This window comes from Salmo salar, chromosome ssa12, assembly GCF_905237065.1.
Source record: "Salmo salar chromosome ssa12, Ssal_v3.1, whole genome shotgun sequence".
Lineage (NCBI taxonomy): Eukaryota > Metazoa > Chordata > Actinopteri > Salmoniformes > Salmonidae > Salmo > Salmo salar.
The window spans coordinates 51,508,769-51,526,162 of NC_059453.1; the positions used below are offsets into that span (position 1 = coordinate 51,508,769).

Consider the following 17,394-nt stretch of genomic DNA (forward strand, 5'->3'; position numbering starts at 1 on the left):
GATTTGATTGAGCGATGGTAGGCAGCAGCAGGCTCGTAATAGTCAAAGGTATATGGTTTAGAGAGAAATAGTCGACGCGTCATAATTCCTGTAATAACTTGCGGCTGAACTTGAAAGGGGTTCCTTCGTTATTTTACCGTTCATGTCTTCCATAGAGAATGTCTTGATCTACTTCAGATAAGGTCTGTGTTTTGTGCTTAAACCGCCTCAGCGTTTTGATACCCGTGTAAATCTCACTAGGTAACGTTTGTCAACATATTTTCATAAACCCACTCTACAAAAAAATGATCTTCGCTTATATTGATCAGAGTTATAAAATTGGCAAGCTGGTGTAAGCCTAAACCAAACACAGACCTTATTTTAAAAATATCCTATGGAATAAATGAATGAACCGCTTTTCAGATTTTGCTAGGTGTCATGGAATTGACTCACACCTTGGTAGTCAATTTTTACCATGCCCATTATTAAAATAGGATTTCCTGCACATAGATATTAGTTTTTGTTTTCAGCATTCATCACAGGTAACTTACTCTTTATTATTCAAACAGTTGAGTATTTGTCTCCTAAGCAGACTCTTCAGTATCGTTGTCACCTCAGAGCTGTGTGTATATACACACACACATATCAGTGTGGTACTTGTGCTGGTCATATCCAGTCTGTGACACTGTCCTCTATCTCTGTATGCAGGGAGGTCCTAGCCAGCGAGGCCAGTCTAGCAGCATGCAGCAGAAGAGCCAGGTCAACAAGTCCAGCTACGGCAGCTCCCCATACTGGGGCAACTGACAGGACTGTGTGTGTACACACTGCATCATGCCCACCTATCTTGACTTATCAGACCAGAGGGGGGGGACAAAGTATTTTACAGCACCAGGCTAAAACACACACTACCACCCCCCCCCCCCCGCTCAATATTCCCCTTTAAAAATGTATGGCTGTTGTATGTAAAATATATTTATGTATGTATTTATACAGTATATATGTATTAGTAGGACATGAAATTTGGTTAAGATTTTTTTCGAAGGATGATAGGAATCAAATATCATGGAGAAGTAATTATGAAGTTGATGGTGAATATACAGTACTTAACCAGAACAAGCATCATGTGGCGTGGATGATTTTTGTATGCATACATGAACCTGATGTACATTACTGCTAAGCATAATTTTTCACACATCTCCCCCATCTGTGAACTCTTTTCTATTGAGGGTAATTTATAGCTTGTTTTTACCCCTCCATTTGTGATTTCCACCTTTTTATACAGCGAGCTCAAAGTATTGGGATAGCGTCAATTTGTCTCGTTTTGGCTCTTTACTTCAGATTTGAAATGAGGTTAAAGTGCACACTGTCAGCTTTAATCGGAGGGTATTTTCATCCATATCAGGTGAACCTTTTACATAGTCTCCCCCATTAAAGTATTTGGTTCCATATTCCTAGCACACAATGCTTGTGACAAGTACTGTAATTTAAATGGTTCACTCAATATGGATGAAAACAATATAAAGCTGTCATTGTATTGTCCCAATAATTTGAGCTCACTGCAATTGGTTTAATCCTTCATTGTCCAACAAATTAAAGTTCTTAATTATTCCCCCCCTAGAACCAAAATAAATGTTGCCTGTTTTATAGAAAACCTTCCATACTGTAATACATTTCAGAGTGGAGTGTCTGGTGAAAAGCATCTTGATCCATTTGTGGAAGAAAACGTGCATAATTGATTTTGCCCACTAGATAGCTGAACCATTGCATCAAGACTAGAGGTCGAGCGATACATTTTATAATGGCCGATTTCAAGTTTTCATAACAATCGGTAATCGGTATTTTTGGCCACCGATTTGCCGTTTTTTTTTTTTTTAACCTTTATTTAACTAGGCAAGTCAGTTAAGAACACATTCTTATTTTCAATGACGGCCTAGGAACGGTGGGTTAACTGCCTTGTTCAGGGGCAGAACGACAGATTTTTACCTTGTCAGCTTGGGGATGCAACCGTACGTTAACTAGCCCAACGCTCTAACCACCTGCTTTACGTTGCCAAGGTAAGTTGCTAGCTAGCATTAAACTTATCTTGTAAAAAAACTATCAATCATAAACACTAGTTAACTACACATGGTTGATGATATTACTAGTTTATCTAGCCTGTCCTGCTTTGCATATAATCGATGTGGTGCGCATTCGCGAAAAAGGACCGTCTTTGCTCCAACGTGTACCTAACCATAAACATCAATGTCTTTCTTACAATCAATACACAAGTATATATTTTTAAACCTGCATATTTAGTTAATATTGCCTGCTAACATGAATTTCTTTTAACTAGGGAAAATGTGTCACTTCTCTTGCAAACAGAGTCAGGGTATATGCAGCAGTTTGGGCCGCCTGGCTTGTTGCGAACTGTGAAGACTTTCATCCTAACAAAGACAGCAGACTTTGCCAAACGGGAATGATTTAACAAAAGCACAATCGTTGCACGACTGTACCTAACCATAAACATCAATGCCTTTCTTAAAATCAATACACAGAAGTATATATTTTTAAACCTGCATATTTAGCTAAAAGAAATCCAGGTTAGCAGGCAATATTAACCAGGTGAAATTGTGTCAGTTCTCTTGCGTTCGTTGCACGCAGAATCAGGGTATACAGAATCTGGCTCGTTGCGAACTAATTTGCCAGAACTATGAAATAACATTGTAGGTTGTGCGATGTAACAGGAATATTTAGATTTATGGATGCCACCCGTTAGATAAAATACGGAACTGTTCCGTATGTCACTGAAAGAATGTTTGAGATAGTTTCTGGATTCGACCATATTAATGACCTAAGGTTTATTATACACTGCTCAAAAAAATAAAGGGAACACTTAAACAACACAATGTAACTCCAAGTCAATCACACTTCTGTGAAATCAAACTGTCCACTTAGGAAGCAACACTGATTGACAAATGTCACATGCTGTTGTGCAAATGGAATAGACAACAGGTGGAAATTATAGGCACTTAGCAAGACACCCCCAATAAAGGAGTGGTTCTGCAGGTGGGGACCACAGACGACTTCTCAGTTCCTATGCTTCCTGGCTGATGTTTTGGTCACTTTTGAATGCTGGCGGTGCTTTCACTCTAGTGGTAGCATGAGACGGAGTCTACAACCCACACAAGTGGCTCAGGTAGTGCAGCTCATCCAGGATGGCACATCAATGCAAGCTGTGGCAAGAAGGTTTGCTGTGTCTGTCAGCGTAGTGTCCAGAGCATGGAGGCGCTACCAGGAGACAGGCCAGTACATCAGGAGACGTGGAGGAGGCCATAGGAGGGCAACAACCAGGCAGCAGGACCGCTACCTCTGCCTTTGTGCAAGGAGGAACAGGAGAAGCACTGCCAGAGCCCTGCAAAATGACCTCCAGCAGGCCACAAATGTGCATGTGTCTGCTCAAACAGTCAAAAACAGACTCCATGAGGGTGGTATGAGGGCCTAACGTCCACAGGTGGGGGTTGTGCTTACAGCCCAACACCGTGCAAGACGTTTGGCATTTGCCAGAGAACACCAAGATTGGCAAATTCGCCACTGGCACCCTGTGCTCTTCGCAGATGAAAGCAGGTTCACACTGAGCACGTGACAGATGTGACAGAGTCTGGAGACGCCGTGGAGAATGTTCTGCTACCTGTAACATCCTCCAGCATGACCGGTTTGGCGGTGGGTCAGTCATGGTGTGGGGTGGCATTTCTTTGGGGGGCCGCACAGCCCTCCATGTGCTCGCCAGAGGTAGCCTGACTGCCATTAGGTACCGAGATGAGATCCTCAGACCCCTTGTGAGACCTTATGCTGGTGCGGTTGGCCCTGGGTTCCTCCTAATGCAAGACAATGCTAGACCTCATGTGGCTGGAGTGTGTCAGCAGTTCCTGCAAGAGGAAGGCATTGATGCTATGGACTGGCCCGCCCGTTCCCCAGACCGGAATCCAATTGAGCACATCTGGGACATCATGTCTCGCTCCATCCACCAATGCCACGTTGCACCACAGACTGTCCAGGAGTTGGCGGATGCTTTAGTCCAGGTCTGGGAGGAGATCCCTCAGGAGACCATCCGCCACCTCATCAGGAGCATGCCCAGTTGTTGTAGGGAGGTCATACAGGCACGTGGAGGCCACACATACTACTGAGCCTCATTTTAAGGACATTACATCAAAGTTGGATCAGCCTGTAGTGTGGTTTTCCACTTTAATTTTGAGTGTGACTCCAAATCCAGACCTCCATGGGTTGATAAATTGGAATTCCATCGATTATTTTTGTGTGATTTTGTTGTCAGCACATTCAACCATGTAAAGAAAAAAGTATTTAAGATTATTTCTTTCATTCAGATCTAGGATGTGTTTAAGTGTTCCCTTTATTTTTTTGAGCAGTATATTATAGTTAAGTCTGATTTGATTGAGCGATGGTAGGCAGCAGCAGGCTCGTAATAGTCAAAGGTATATGGTTTAGAGAGAAATAGTCGACGCGTCATAATTCCTGTAATAACTTGCGGCTGAACTTGAAAGGGGTTCCTTCGTTATTTTACCGTTCATGTCTTCCATAGAGAATGTCTTGATCTACTTCAGATAAGGTCTGTGTTTTGTGCTTAAACCGCCTCAGCGTTTTGATACCCGTGTAAATCTCACTAGGTAACGTTTGTCAACATATTTTCATAAACCCACTCTACAAAAAAAATGATCTTCGCTTATATTGATCAGAGTTATAAAATTGGCAAGCTGGTGTAAGCCTAAACCAAACACAGACCTTATTTTAAAAATATCCTATGGAATAAATGAATGAACCGCTTTTCAGATTTTGCTAGGTGTCATGGAATTGACTCACACCTTGGTAGTCAATTTTTACCATGCCCATTATTAAAATAGGATTTCCTGCACATAGATATTAGTTTTTGTTTTCAGCATTCATCACAGGTAACTTACTCTTTATTATTCAAACAGTTGAGTATTTGTCTCCTAAGCAGACTCTTCAGTATCGTTGTCACCTCAGAGCTGTGTGTATATACACACACACATATCAGTGTGGTACTTGTGCTGGTCATATCCAGTCTGTGACACTGTCCTCTATCTCTGTATGCAGGGAGGTCCTAGCCAGCGAGGCCAGTCTAGCAGCATGCAGCAGAAGAGCCAGGTCAACAAGTCCAGCTACGGCAGCTCCCCATACTGGGGCAACTGACAGGACTGTGTGTGTACACACTGCATCATGCCCACCTATCTTGACTTATCAGACCAGAGGGGGGGACAAAGTATTTTACAGCACCAGGCTAAAACACACACTACCACCCCCCCCCCCCCCGCTCAATATTCCCTTTAAAAATGTATGGCTGTTGTATGTAAAATATATTTATGTATGTATTTATACAGTATATATGTATTAGTAGGACATGAAATTTGGTTAAGATTTTTTTCGAAGGATGATAGGAATCAAATATCATGGAGAAGTAATTATGAAGTTGATGGTGAATATACAGTACTTAACCAGAACAAGCATCATGTGGCGTGGATGATTTTTGTATGCATACATGAACCTGATGTACATTACTGCTAAGCATAATTTTTCACACATCTCCCCCATCTGTGAACTCTTTTCTATTGAGGGTAATTTATAGCTTGTTTTTACCCCTCCATTTGTGATTTCCACCTTTTTATACAGCGAGCTCAAAGTATTGGGATAGCGTCAATTTGTCTCGTTTTGGCTCTTTACTTCAGATTTGAAATGAGGTTAAAGTGCACACTGTCAGCTTTAATCGGAGGGTATTTTCATCCATATCAGGTGAACCTTTTACATAGTCTCCCCCATTAAAGTATTTGGTTCCATATTCCTAGCACACAATGCTTGTGACAAGTACTGTAATTTAAATGGTTCACTCAATATGGATGAAAACAATATAAAGCTGTCATTGTATTGTCCCAATAATTTGAGCTCACTGCAATTGGTTTAATCCTTCATTGTCCAACAAATTAAAGTTCTTAATTATTCCCCCCCTAGAACCAAAATAAATGTTGCCTGTTTTATAGAAAACCTTCCATACTGTAATACATTTCAGAGTGGAGTGTCTGGTGAAAAGCATCTTGATCCATTTGTGGAAGAAAACGTGCATAATTGATTTTGCCCACTAGATAGCTGAACCATTGCATCAAGACTAGAGGTCGAGCGATACATTTTATAATGGCCGATTTCAAGTTTTCATAACAATCGGTAATCGGTATTTTTGGCCACCGATTTGCCGTTTTTTTTTTTTTTAACCTTTATTTAACTAGGCAAGTCAGTTAAGAACACATTCTTATTTTCAATGACGGCCTAGGAACGGTGGGTTAACTGCCTTGTTCAGGGGCAGAACGACAGATTTTTACCTTGTCAGCTTGGGGATGCAACCGTACGTTAACTAGCCCAACGCTCTAACCACCTGCTTTACGTTGCCAAGGTAAGTTGCTAGCTAGCATTAAACTTATCTTGTAAAAAAAACTATCAATCATAAACACTAGTTAACTACACATGGTTGATGATATTACTAGTTTATCTAGCCTGTCCTGCTTTGCATATAATCGATGTGGTGCGCATTCGCGAAAAAGGACCGTCTTTGCTCCAACGTGTACCTAACCATAAACATCAATGTCTTTCTTACAATCAATACACAAGTATATATTTTTAAACCTGCATATTTAGTTAATATTGCCTGCTAACATGAATTTCTTTTAACTAGGGAAAATGTGTCACTTCTCTTGCAAACAGAGTCAGGGTATATGCAGCAGTTTGGGCCGCCTGGCTTGTTGCGAACTGTGAAGACTTTCATCCTAACAAAGACAGCAGACTTTGCCAAACGGGAATGATTTAACAAAAGCACAATCGTTGCACGACTGTACCTAACCATAAACATCAATGCCTTTCTTAAAATCAATACACAGAAGTATATATTTTTAAACCTGCATATTTAGCTAAAAGAAATCCAGGTTAGCAGGCAATATTAACCAGGTGAAATTGTGTCAGTTCTCTTGCGTTCGTTGCACGCAGAATCAGGGTATACAGAATCTGGCTCGTTGCGAACTAATTTGCCAGAACTATGAAATAACATTGTAGGTTGTGCGATGTAACAGGAATATTTAGATTTATGGATGCCACCCGTTAGATAAAATACGGAACTGTTCCGTATGTCACTGAAAGAATGTTTGAGATAGTTTCTGGATTCGACCATATTAATGACCTAAGGTTTATTATACACTGCTCAAAAAATAAAGGGAACACTTAAACAACACAATGTAACTCCAAGTCAATCACACTTCTGTGAAATCAAACTGTCCACTTAGGAAGCAACACTGATTGACAAATGTCACATGCTGTTGTGCAAATGGAATAGACAACAGGTGGAAATTATAGGCACTTAGCAAGACACCCCCAATAAAGGAGTGGTTCTGCAGGTGGGGACCACAGACGACTTCTCAGTTCCTATGCTTCCTGGCTGATGTTTTGGTCACTTTTGAATGCTGGCGGTGCTTTCACTCTAGTGGTAGCATGAGACGGAGTCTACAACCCACACAAGTGGCTCAGGTAGTGCAGCTCATCCAGGATGGCACATCAATGCAAGCTGTGGCAAGAAGGTTTGCTGTGTCTGTCAGCGTAGTGTCCAGAGCATGGAGGCGCTACCAGGAGACAGGCCAGTACATCAGGAGACGTGGAGGAGGCCATAGGAGGGCAACAACCAGGCAGCAGGACTGCTACCTCTGCCTTTGTGCAAGGAGGAACAGGAGAAGCACTGCCAGAGCCCTGCAAAATGACCTCCAGCAGGCCACAAATGTGCATGTGTCTGCTCAAACAGTCAAAAACAGACTCCATGAGGGTGGTATGAGGGACTAACGTCCACAGGTGGGGGTTGTGCTTACAGCCCAACACCGTGCAAGACGTTTGGCATTTGCCAGAGAACACCAAGATTGGCAAATTCGCCACTGGCACCCTGTGCTCTTCGCAGATGAAAGCAGGTTCACACTGAGCACGTGACAGATGTGACAGAGTCTGGAGACGCCGTGGAGAATGTTCTGCTACCTGTAACATCCTCCAGCATGACCGGTTTGGCGGTGGGTCAGTCATGGTGTGGGGTGGCATTTCTTTGGGGGGCCGCACAGCCCTCCATGTGCTCGCCAGAGGTAGCCTGACTGCCATTAGGTACCGAGATGAGATCGTGAGACCTTATGCTGGTGCGGTTGGCCCTGGGTTCCTCCTAATGCAAGACAATGCTAGACCTCATGTGGCTGGAGTGTGTCAGCAGTTCCTGCAAGAGGAAGGCATTGATGCTATGGACTGGCCCGCCCGTTCCCCAGACCTGAATCCAATTGAGCACATCTGGGACATGTCTCGCTCCATCCACCAATGCCACGTTGCACCACAGACTGTCCAGGAGTTGGCGGATGCTTTAGTCCAGGTCTGGGAGGAGATCCCTCAGGAGACCATCCGCCACCTCATCAGGAGCATGCCCAGTTGTTGTAGGGAGGTTGTGGAGGCCACATACTACTGAGCCTCATTTTAAGGACATTACATCAAAGTTGGATCAGCCTGTAGTGTGGTTTTCCACTTTAATTTTGAGTGTGACTCCAAATCCAGACCTCCATGGGTTGATAAATTGGAATTCCATCAATTATTTTTGTGTGATTTTGTTGTCAGCACATTCAACCATGTAAAGAAAAAAGTATTTAAGATTATTTCTTTCATTCAGATCTAGGATGTGTTTAAGTGTTCCCTTTATTTTTTTGAGCAGTATATTATAGTTAAGTCTGATTTGATTGAGCGGTGGTAGGCAGCAGCAGGCTCGTAATAGTCAAAGGTATATGGTTTAGAGAGAAATAGTCGACGCGTCATAATTCCTGTAATAACTTGCGGCTGAACTTGAAAGGGGTTCCTTCGTTATTTTACCGTTCATGTCTTCCATAGAGAATGTCTTGATCTACTTCAGATAAGGTCTGTGTTTTGTGCTTAAACCGCCTCAGCGTTTTGATACCCGTGTAAATCTCACTAGGTAACGTTTGTCAACATATTTTCATAAACCCACGCTACAAAAAAAATGATCTTCGCTTATATTGATCAGAGTTACAAAATTGGCAAGCTGGTGTAAGCCTAAACCAAACACAGACCTTATTTTAAAAATATCCTATGGAATAAATGAAGGAACCGCTTTTCAGATTTTGCTAGGTGTCATGGAATCGACTCACACCTTGGTAGTCAATTTTTACCATGCCCATTATTAAAATAGGATTTCCTACACATAGATAGTTTTTGTTTTCAGCATTCATCACAGGTAACTTACTCTTTATTATTCAGTTGAGTATTTGTCTCCTAAGCAGACTCTTCAGTATCGTTGTCACTTCAGAGCTGTGTGTGTGTATATACACACACACACACTTTAAAAGCATCGGCTTTTTGGGCCCTCCAATAATCGGTATCGGCGTTGGGGAAAAAAGTCAACCTCTAATCAAGACCTCCCAAATGTCCATAATTGTGCACTCAATAGCATGGTATTCTAGCTACTCGTGGAATTATTTCAGAGATAACAGACGGGTCATTTATAATATTTACTTGGAAAAAATGGTTGAAAGCACATTTATATTGAACAGATTTGATAGAAAATGTCCATGAAAGTATTTACATACAAGTGTGATGATTATTACATTAACATCAATGCACTGAGCTGAATATTCACCTTCCGTCTAGTACACATTGAGGCTAGGGAGCGGAGAGAAACTTGATTTCACAAGTCAGTTGGCTTACAACCTCTTGAGTCCAAAGCTAAAAATAAGATGGCAAAACTGTACAGAACTTAAAAAATAATAATAATCTCTGCCCCATCTGCTATTCAGTCTTTTTTCTTTCTCTTCTTTTTCTTCTCAGTCGGGGGGGTTTCTGGAGCCTCCTCAGCCACTGGCTCCACCTCCATTGCCTCACTCTTTCGTTTCTTTTTCTTCTTGGCCGGGGTATCCCCGTTCTCTGCTGCCGGAGCCTCTTCCTCCATTTGAACGGCCTCAGTTGCCGGCTTCTTTTTCTTCTTCTTTACCTCGCCGTTCTCAGTCGCCTAAAGACAGATCATTACATTAGGATGTTTCAGAATTACTCCATGGCCTACGCTCATTTCCATATGGAGAGGGTTATAATGTCCGACTCACTTCAGTGATTTGGCCCACTGTAGGGGGACCAGCCAATGGTTCGGAGTCAAGTTAGTTTAGCATGTCGTACACTGAGACAGAACCATGTGGAAGGGTCAAATCTCAAATCAAAACATGCCTTCAGTTAAGACTGGACGGCCGAAGCAATAATTACCTCGGCATCACCCGCTTCCTCTTCGCCGTCACCAGTGGAGAGGGCTGCCAGCTTCTTCTCCCGCTTCCTGCGTTTCTTCTCTTTTTTTGCCAATTTGATCTTAATCTCAGCTGCCACCTCTCCGGCCTAGGAGGGGGTAAGCGAAACAGCATGGTTATATTTCTAGGAGACTAGCCACTTACGGCTGCTAGAAGCAGTGGAGATGTGCTTTAGTGCAGTGTCAGGCTCATTAAATCAGTAAACCCCCCACATTTGAGTCAGGGAAAGTGTTGTCATCACTCACAGCAAATAAGCTAAACATCAAAGTGCTAAAATAATGCTCACAAAACAGATCCCATTTCAATGTCAGCGCACCTGTATCACAGCCTCTTTCATGACGTCCAGGTTCTTGCGAGGCGCCTCTCCCGTCTCGTAGAACGAAAGGCGCTCCTCCACCTGGTCACGCAATTTGTCACCGAACACACAGGTGGGCACATCTGTCAGAGATTGGAAAGAAATTCAATAACACCGTTTGCCAGCAGGGGGCACCAGCAAGAATACACGAGACCTAGGCTTTGCTCAGTATTTAACTCATCACCATCATACACCCGGAGGTGAATTACTGTTGACGAAAAATAAAAACATCATCGCAAATAATGCCAGGCGGGTCATAATGAACAGGCCCCGAAACAACCTTTTTTTTTACTAGGCCACTCTGCTCTCCTCATGGGTTAAACCCCAGCCATCACTCACCAGAAAAGGCATCGATTCTTGAGGCGATTGTGCACTTATTGGCCAGGTAACGGGAGATACGCCCTTTGTTCTTGGCGGCAGCACGACCAATGAAGGTTGAGTGGAAGATGAGGCCATACTTGGGGGTGTTGCCACGAGTCTTCAGAGCCCTGTGTGCGGGGAATGGCTGTTGGGTTACCAGTTTAAGTTAACTTCGCTATGGTAACAAATGTTTCCCCAACAGGTAAGTGTTGATTACTCAATAATTTGTATTAGTTGCCACGACATGTCCTAATTCGAACAATGAAAGTACGGCCGTGCAGCCATAACCCCTTTATCATGGCCCAAGACTAGAACAAAGTGCCAAGTAATCTACCTCTTAGTGCCCTGGGCGGCTGCTCAGACTGTGGGGGTGCGTAACGGAGAGAGAGATCACTCCGAGGGGGTCACCCCCAGTCACCCTTCTCTGCTCCGCCCCAGCCCTGCCATCACAGCGGCCGCCAGTTTCCCCAGCAGGGAGGGGGTGCCCCAGTACCTGAACAGGGCCTTCTCAGCACCCAGGATCTGCACAGTTGAAGCTGGGTACTTGGCCAGGTTGGTTAAGCTGCCGGCATGGGAGATAAGGCGTGCTCCCACCTAGAGGGGAGGGGGGAGTGAGACGACATGTCAGAGGTTGGCCGGTGAACATGTCACTGGTGGCAGAGGTGTCAGGGACAGTCAGCACCGATGGAAGACTCAACATTAAGAGTTCAGGGGATTGACAGATTTGGTATAAACATCATTTGGTCCCGTTAGTGTCAAGTGGACGGTTGTAAGGTCACTACATACCACATCTCCTATGAGTGCGGCCAAGTTGGGGGCCACCTGGCCCATCTTGGAGTGGAGGTACTCCTGGAGCTCCAGCCTGTAGGCAGCCAGTGAGACCACGCGGTTAGAGAACCTCTCAATGTTGATCAAGTCAATGGGAGAGATGTCCATGCCTACAGAAAGCCACGGGAAGGGAAAAGGCCAAGCGGCAACGTTGATACCAGGGACACGGGCATTCATTGTACAAACACCTCCACAGTGAAGACTGAAATATACATTTTGTATCTCCCGACAGGATCCGCAGGAAGGATTTGAGCCTTCACTACAGGTTTATGAGAGAACTATAATACTCTACCCCTCTGTGTTGGTCATATAGGACACCTCAAAGTCCTAGATGGGCAAAAAAGGGGCTATTTTTAATACCTGCGTATAATAGACAGTGTGGGACATTGCTACTGACCCATGGAGCTGCGGGAGGCCTCCAGGATGGACTGAGCCTTGGCACTGTCCATCACCACCTCTTCCATGCTCTCCAGACTTTCCTCGCTCAGCTCCTTCCGGTTGCCAATCAGCTGGGCCATCTTGCAGTATGTAGAGTTGTCCGTCACTATCTTGATCAGCTCCGGGAAATGGTAGCCATACCACTCACTATAAACCAGGAGGGGAATGAGGGAGCAGAAGTTGGGAATGTTTGGAAAGTCAAAACCACCAGGTTGAGGGCATAATTTACATTTATACTGAGGGACAGTCAGCACCGATGGAAGACTCAACATTAAGAGTTCAGGGGATTGACAGATTTGGTATAAACATCATTTGGTCCCATTAGCAAATGTGAGTGGATGGTTGTTGGGTCTACTACGTACCACATCTCCTTTGAGGGAGACTTGGTAATCAGAGCAGCTGTACCTACCGCACACGCATGGAGAAGGTGTTGATGTCCTTGTCCAGCTGGTCCAGAAGGGCAATGGACTGGATGATCATGTTGTCGGACCTGTTGACGTTGAACTTCACCTTGGCCCTGGAGTAGCTGTGGCCCAGCCCCAGCTGGGCTTTGGAGGCAGCCTGGGCAGTCAGCCCCTTCACCAGGGAGTGGAAGTGGAGACGCACACCTTCAGGTGAGAACAGTAAGTGACAGTGATTATGCACAGGGGTGGTATTTTCACAACCTGAGTCATTGGCACTGGCGGCCGTTCAGATTTTCAGTATAAACCATCACGAGGGTCAGGGATTGATTATCTTGACATCACCACAGGCCAGGCATCCCCAGCTGCACACGGTCTACTGGTCAACCTAAAAGATGACCCCCTCCCCCCACACAATAACTTGTACCATAGCCTATTTGAGTCCTCACCTCTCAGTATCTCGGCCACCACTCCTCCAGTCTGGATGGCCAAGCCCAGCTCCTCTTGCAGAGCTCCTCCTATCTTGGCATCGCCTACCCCCAGCATTGCCTTCTTCTTACCCCCTATTGGCAGGTTAGTCTCCAGGAACAGCTTCAGGTCAGCATGGACCACACCTGAAACAATTACAACATTTTCATTTAAAATGTACTACAAATAAGAGTATTATTAGTTGGGGGTGTGTTAACATACATATTGGCTAATGCCACCTGGTATAATTAATATGGCCAGGCCCAGATGTTCAGGTTTGATGATTGGTGTCAGCACAGCCATTCAGTGGATTGACAGATTTTTGTTTAACATCATTACATCTGAGCTTGGATTACAACTGAGTAAATGAAATAAAGTAACCAACTCACCCTCTGATATGGCATTAATATTATCTAGAGCAGCCTGGGCCGACTTGAATGGGAAGAAAGCAGCTAGGCTCACCATGCCATTGAACTTCCCAATGTTTAGAACGCAGTCTTCAACCTGGGGAGTGAGAGTAAAGATTAACTCCCCAAACGTCAACGAATAAGGGTAAATCTGCTTCAAATGTTATCATATTTGTGGATGAATTGTTTATTCGTACCTGAGGCAAAAGCATGCCAATCTCTTCCACCTCCTTAACAACGAAGAGCGCATATCCTGCTGCATGTTCGAACAGCACATGCAACAGCACCTGTGGAAGAGATACGCATTAGGTTATTAAAACTGTTAACTTTATATAACTAGCATATTAAATACTGTGGAGAAAAAAAACAACGTGACTGAAACCAAATGATTAAATCACAATGTAGGTAGCGAAACGCGATCACATATTTAAACACGTGGCGTGGGCGATAAAGCGCTGCTGCACGCTTGTATGCAGCCATGATGGAAATATCCACGTGGTGCTTAAATTACGCCAAGTGGTCAAATTAAACAATGTTAGGCAAGAATAATAATTTCACAAGTGGACGACATCGCCGATGTGATACATGTAATTGATACTATTTCCCAAAAAGTAACGTGAGCCTAGTTGAACTTCCGTGCCAAATGCTTTACCAAGACGAACGCCAAACCACGTGTTGTATGAGACCAACACGCAGTAACCTTCCGCACCTTGTAAAGGGAGTTAAATTAGACTCTTACCGTGTATTACAAATGTTCATAAACGTGTGTTTGTTATCTCTTTGCTTAATATGTTCATTAAGTGATAGTCACGATTTCCTTTCGCAAAATCAGAATTTTCACTGAGACAGAGGCCTACCATCGAGGCTGCCAACATTTAATTCCCCACCTCTCTGCTGGGAGCACTAGATAACGTTACCTACTGTAGTTAACTAGTAATTACTGTCGCGATTATACATCAACGCTAACTGCATACAATAGTTACATGTTTTACTACGACACATTATACAATCACTTAATTTGCTAGCTCGTCAACTTCCCACCCTGAAATTGAATCCATATGCCAAATACGTTAGCTAGTTAGCTTAGCTAGTTCAGCCTTGAAAATGGCAGTTTTGCCACGAACATCTTATTTTCCTAAGCATGTGTAACCACAAATAGTAGTTACTTGTTGGTGTTTAAATGGTTAAACAATCCAAATGTCGTGCAAAAATATAAAAATATTACCATGATTGCAAAATATCAGCTGCGACACCCTATACGTGTCCTTCTCTCTGCTGCACGACTGTAGAAAGACTTCACTTGCTTTCCAACACGCAGCCACATGACTGAAGTACCGTGGGGTCGACTTTGTATCGCGAGATTAATGAATTTAACATAATGTCGGGCACCACTTGTTGATTGATGAATGATGAGTTGGGATTTATATATACGGTCTGTGGTTGGGATGCTGCGGGGTTTACCATGGGGTTTATGCATTATTGCAATGGGTCTTTATATAATGTAGTATAGCCTACGTGTACTAAATGTACTAACCATTCTGATTACTGGCTTCCATGTAGTCCCATATACCCTGTTTATTCCAGACACTACAGACTTCCAGGTACAGTGCATTTGGAAAGTATTCAGACCCCCTTGACTTTTTCCACATTTTGTTACATTACAGCCTTATTCTAAAATGAATTAGTTTTTTTGCCTCATCAATCTACACACAATACCCCATAATGACAAAGCAAAAACCGTTTTTTAGAAATTTTTGCAAATGTATTAAAAATAAAAAACAGAAATGTCACATTTACATAAATATTCAGACCCTTTACTCAGTACTTTGTTGTAGCACCTTTGGCAGCGATTACAGCCTTGAGTCTGCTTGGGTATGATGATACAAGCTTGGCACACCTGTATTTGGGGAGTTTCTCCCATTCTCTGCAGATCCTCTCAAGCTCTGTCAGGTTGGATGGGGAGCATCGCTGCACAGCTATTTTCAGGTCTCCCAGAGAAGTTTGATCAGGTTCAAGTCTGGGCTCTAGCTGGGTGACTCAAGGACATTCAGAGACTTGTCCCAAAGCCACTCTTGCGCTGTCTTGGCTGTGTGCTTAGGGTCGTTGTGCTGTTGGAAGTTGAACCTTCACCCCAGTCTGAGGTCCTGAACCCTCTGGAGCAGGTTTTCATCAAGGATCTCTCTGTAGTTTGCTCTGTTCATCTTTCCCTCGATCCTGACTAGTCCCAGACCCCGCCACTGAAAAAAACCTCCACAGCATGATGCTGCTACCACCATGCTTCACTGTAGGGATGGTGCCAGGTTTCCTCCAGACGTGACGCTTGGCATTCAGGCCAAAGAGTTCAATTTTGGTTTCATCAAATCAAATTTTATTTGTCACATATAACGAATACAACAGGTGTAGACCTTACCGTGAAATGCTTACTTACACGCCCTTAACCAACAATGCAGTTTTAAGAACAGTCAAGAAAATATTTACAAAATAAACTAAAGTAAAAAATAAAATATTAGAAAAGTAACACAATAAAATAACAATACTGAGGCAATATACAGGGGGTACCACTACCGAGTCAATGTGCAGGGGTACAGGTTACTCGAGGTAATTTGTACATGTAGGTAGGGGTTATGTGACTATGCATCGATAATAAACAGTGAGTAGCAGCAGTGTAAAAACAATGGGGGGTGGGGTCAATGCAAATAGTCTGGTAGGCCATTTGATTAATTGTTCAAGCAGTCTTAAGGCTTGGGGGTAGAAGCTGTTAAGGAGCCTTTTGGACCTAGACTTTGCGCTCCGGTATCGCTTGCCGAGCGGTAGCAGAGACAACAGTCTATGACTTGGGTGACTGGAGTCTTTGACAATCAGACCAGATAATATTGTTTCTCATAGTCGCAGAGTCCTTTAGGTGCCTTTTGGCAAACTCCAAGCGGGCTGTCATGTGCCTTTTACTGAGTGGCTTCTGTCTGGCCTGAAGAGTGGAGTGCTGCAGAGATGGAGCTTTGTCAGCGTGACCATTGGCTTCTTAGTCATCTCCCTGACCAAGGCCCATCTCCCCCTATTGCTCAGTTTGGCCGGGCATCCAGCTCTAGGAAGTCTTGGTGGTTCCACATTTCTTCATTTAACAACGATGAAGCCACTGTGTTCTTGGGGACCTTCAATGCTGCAGACATTTTTTGGTACCCTTCCCCAGATCTGTGCCTCGACACAATCCTGTCTCGGCGCTCTACGGACAATTCCTTCTATCTTATGGCTTGGTTTTTGCTCTGACATGCACTGTCAACTCCGGGACCTTATATAGACAGGTGTGTGCCTTTCCAAATCATGTCCAATTTATTGAATGTACCACAGCTGGACTCCAATCAAGTTGTAGAAACATCTCAAGGATGATCAATGGAAAAAGGATGCACCTGAGCTAAATTCTGAGTCTCATAGCAAAGGGTCTGAATACTTATGTAAATAAGGTATTTCTGTGCTAAAATTTCAACATTTTTTTTTTTTTCGCTTTGTCATTATCAGGTATTGTGTGTAGATTGATAAGGAAAATGTTTTATTTAATCCATTTTAGAATAAGATGGTAACATAACAAAATGTGGAAAGTGATAGGGTCTGAATACTTTCTGAATGAACTGTATATAACCTCCCAGGACAGCGATGTCTGCTCCTGCAGTTTGTGTGTGTCATGCTGCATGCACAAACTGTTGAATTTCAGCACCATGCTGACACTGGGTTGGGTTAGTGGGAGCTAAAGATTCTGCGATTCTAACACCGTCTACTGATTGTCAACACTTGAAATT

General features: G+C 43.5%; 1 protein-coding gene and 2 non-coding genes across 3 annotated transcripts; all 3 read right to left on the minus strand.

The window, feature by feature from the left end:
* Positions 1 to 4,326: 4,326 nt before the first annotated feature.
* Positions 4,327 to 14,872, minus strand: nop56 (NOP56 ribonucleoprotein homolog). The gene is given in 14 exon segments (NM_001140556.1): positions 4,327 to 4,411; positions 5,008 to 5,024; positions 9,391 to 10,063; positions 10,309 to 10,434; positions 10,663 to 10,784; positions 11,041 to 11,189; positions 11,555 to 11,655; positions 11,848 to 11,999; positions 12,287 to 12,474; positions 12,737 to 12,935; positions 13,178 to 13,342; positions 13,586 to 13,700; positions 13,801 to 13,890; positions 14,829 to 14,872. Coding segments are annotated over 12 exon segments (1,626 nt in total). The 5' UTR covers positions 14,832 to 14,872; the 3' UTR covers positions 4,327 to 4,411; positions 5,008 to 5,024; positions 9,391 to 9,847.
* Positions 10,526 to 10,592, minus strand: LOC123725782 (small nucleolar RNA SNORD57). Its single transcript, XR_006758295.1, has one exon. It is a non-coding gene; the product is annotated as a small nucleolar RNA SNORD57 (small nucleolar RNA).
* Positions 12,104 to 12,228, minus strand: LOC123725794 (small nucleolar RNA SNORA26). Its single transcript, XR_006758307.1, has one exon. It is a non-coding gene; the product is annotated as a small nucleolar RNA SNORA26 (small nucleolar RNA).
* Positions 14,873 to 17,394: the final 2,522 nt, after the last annotated feature.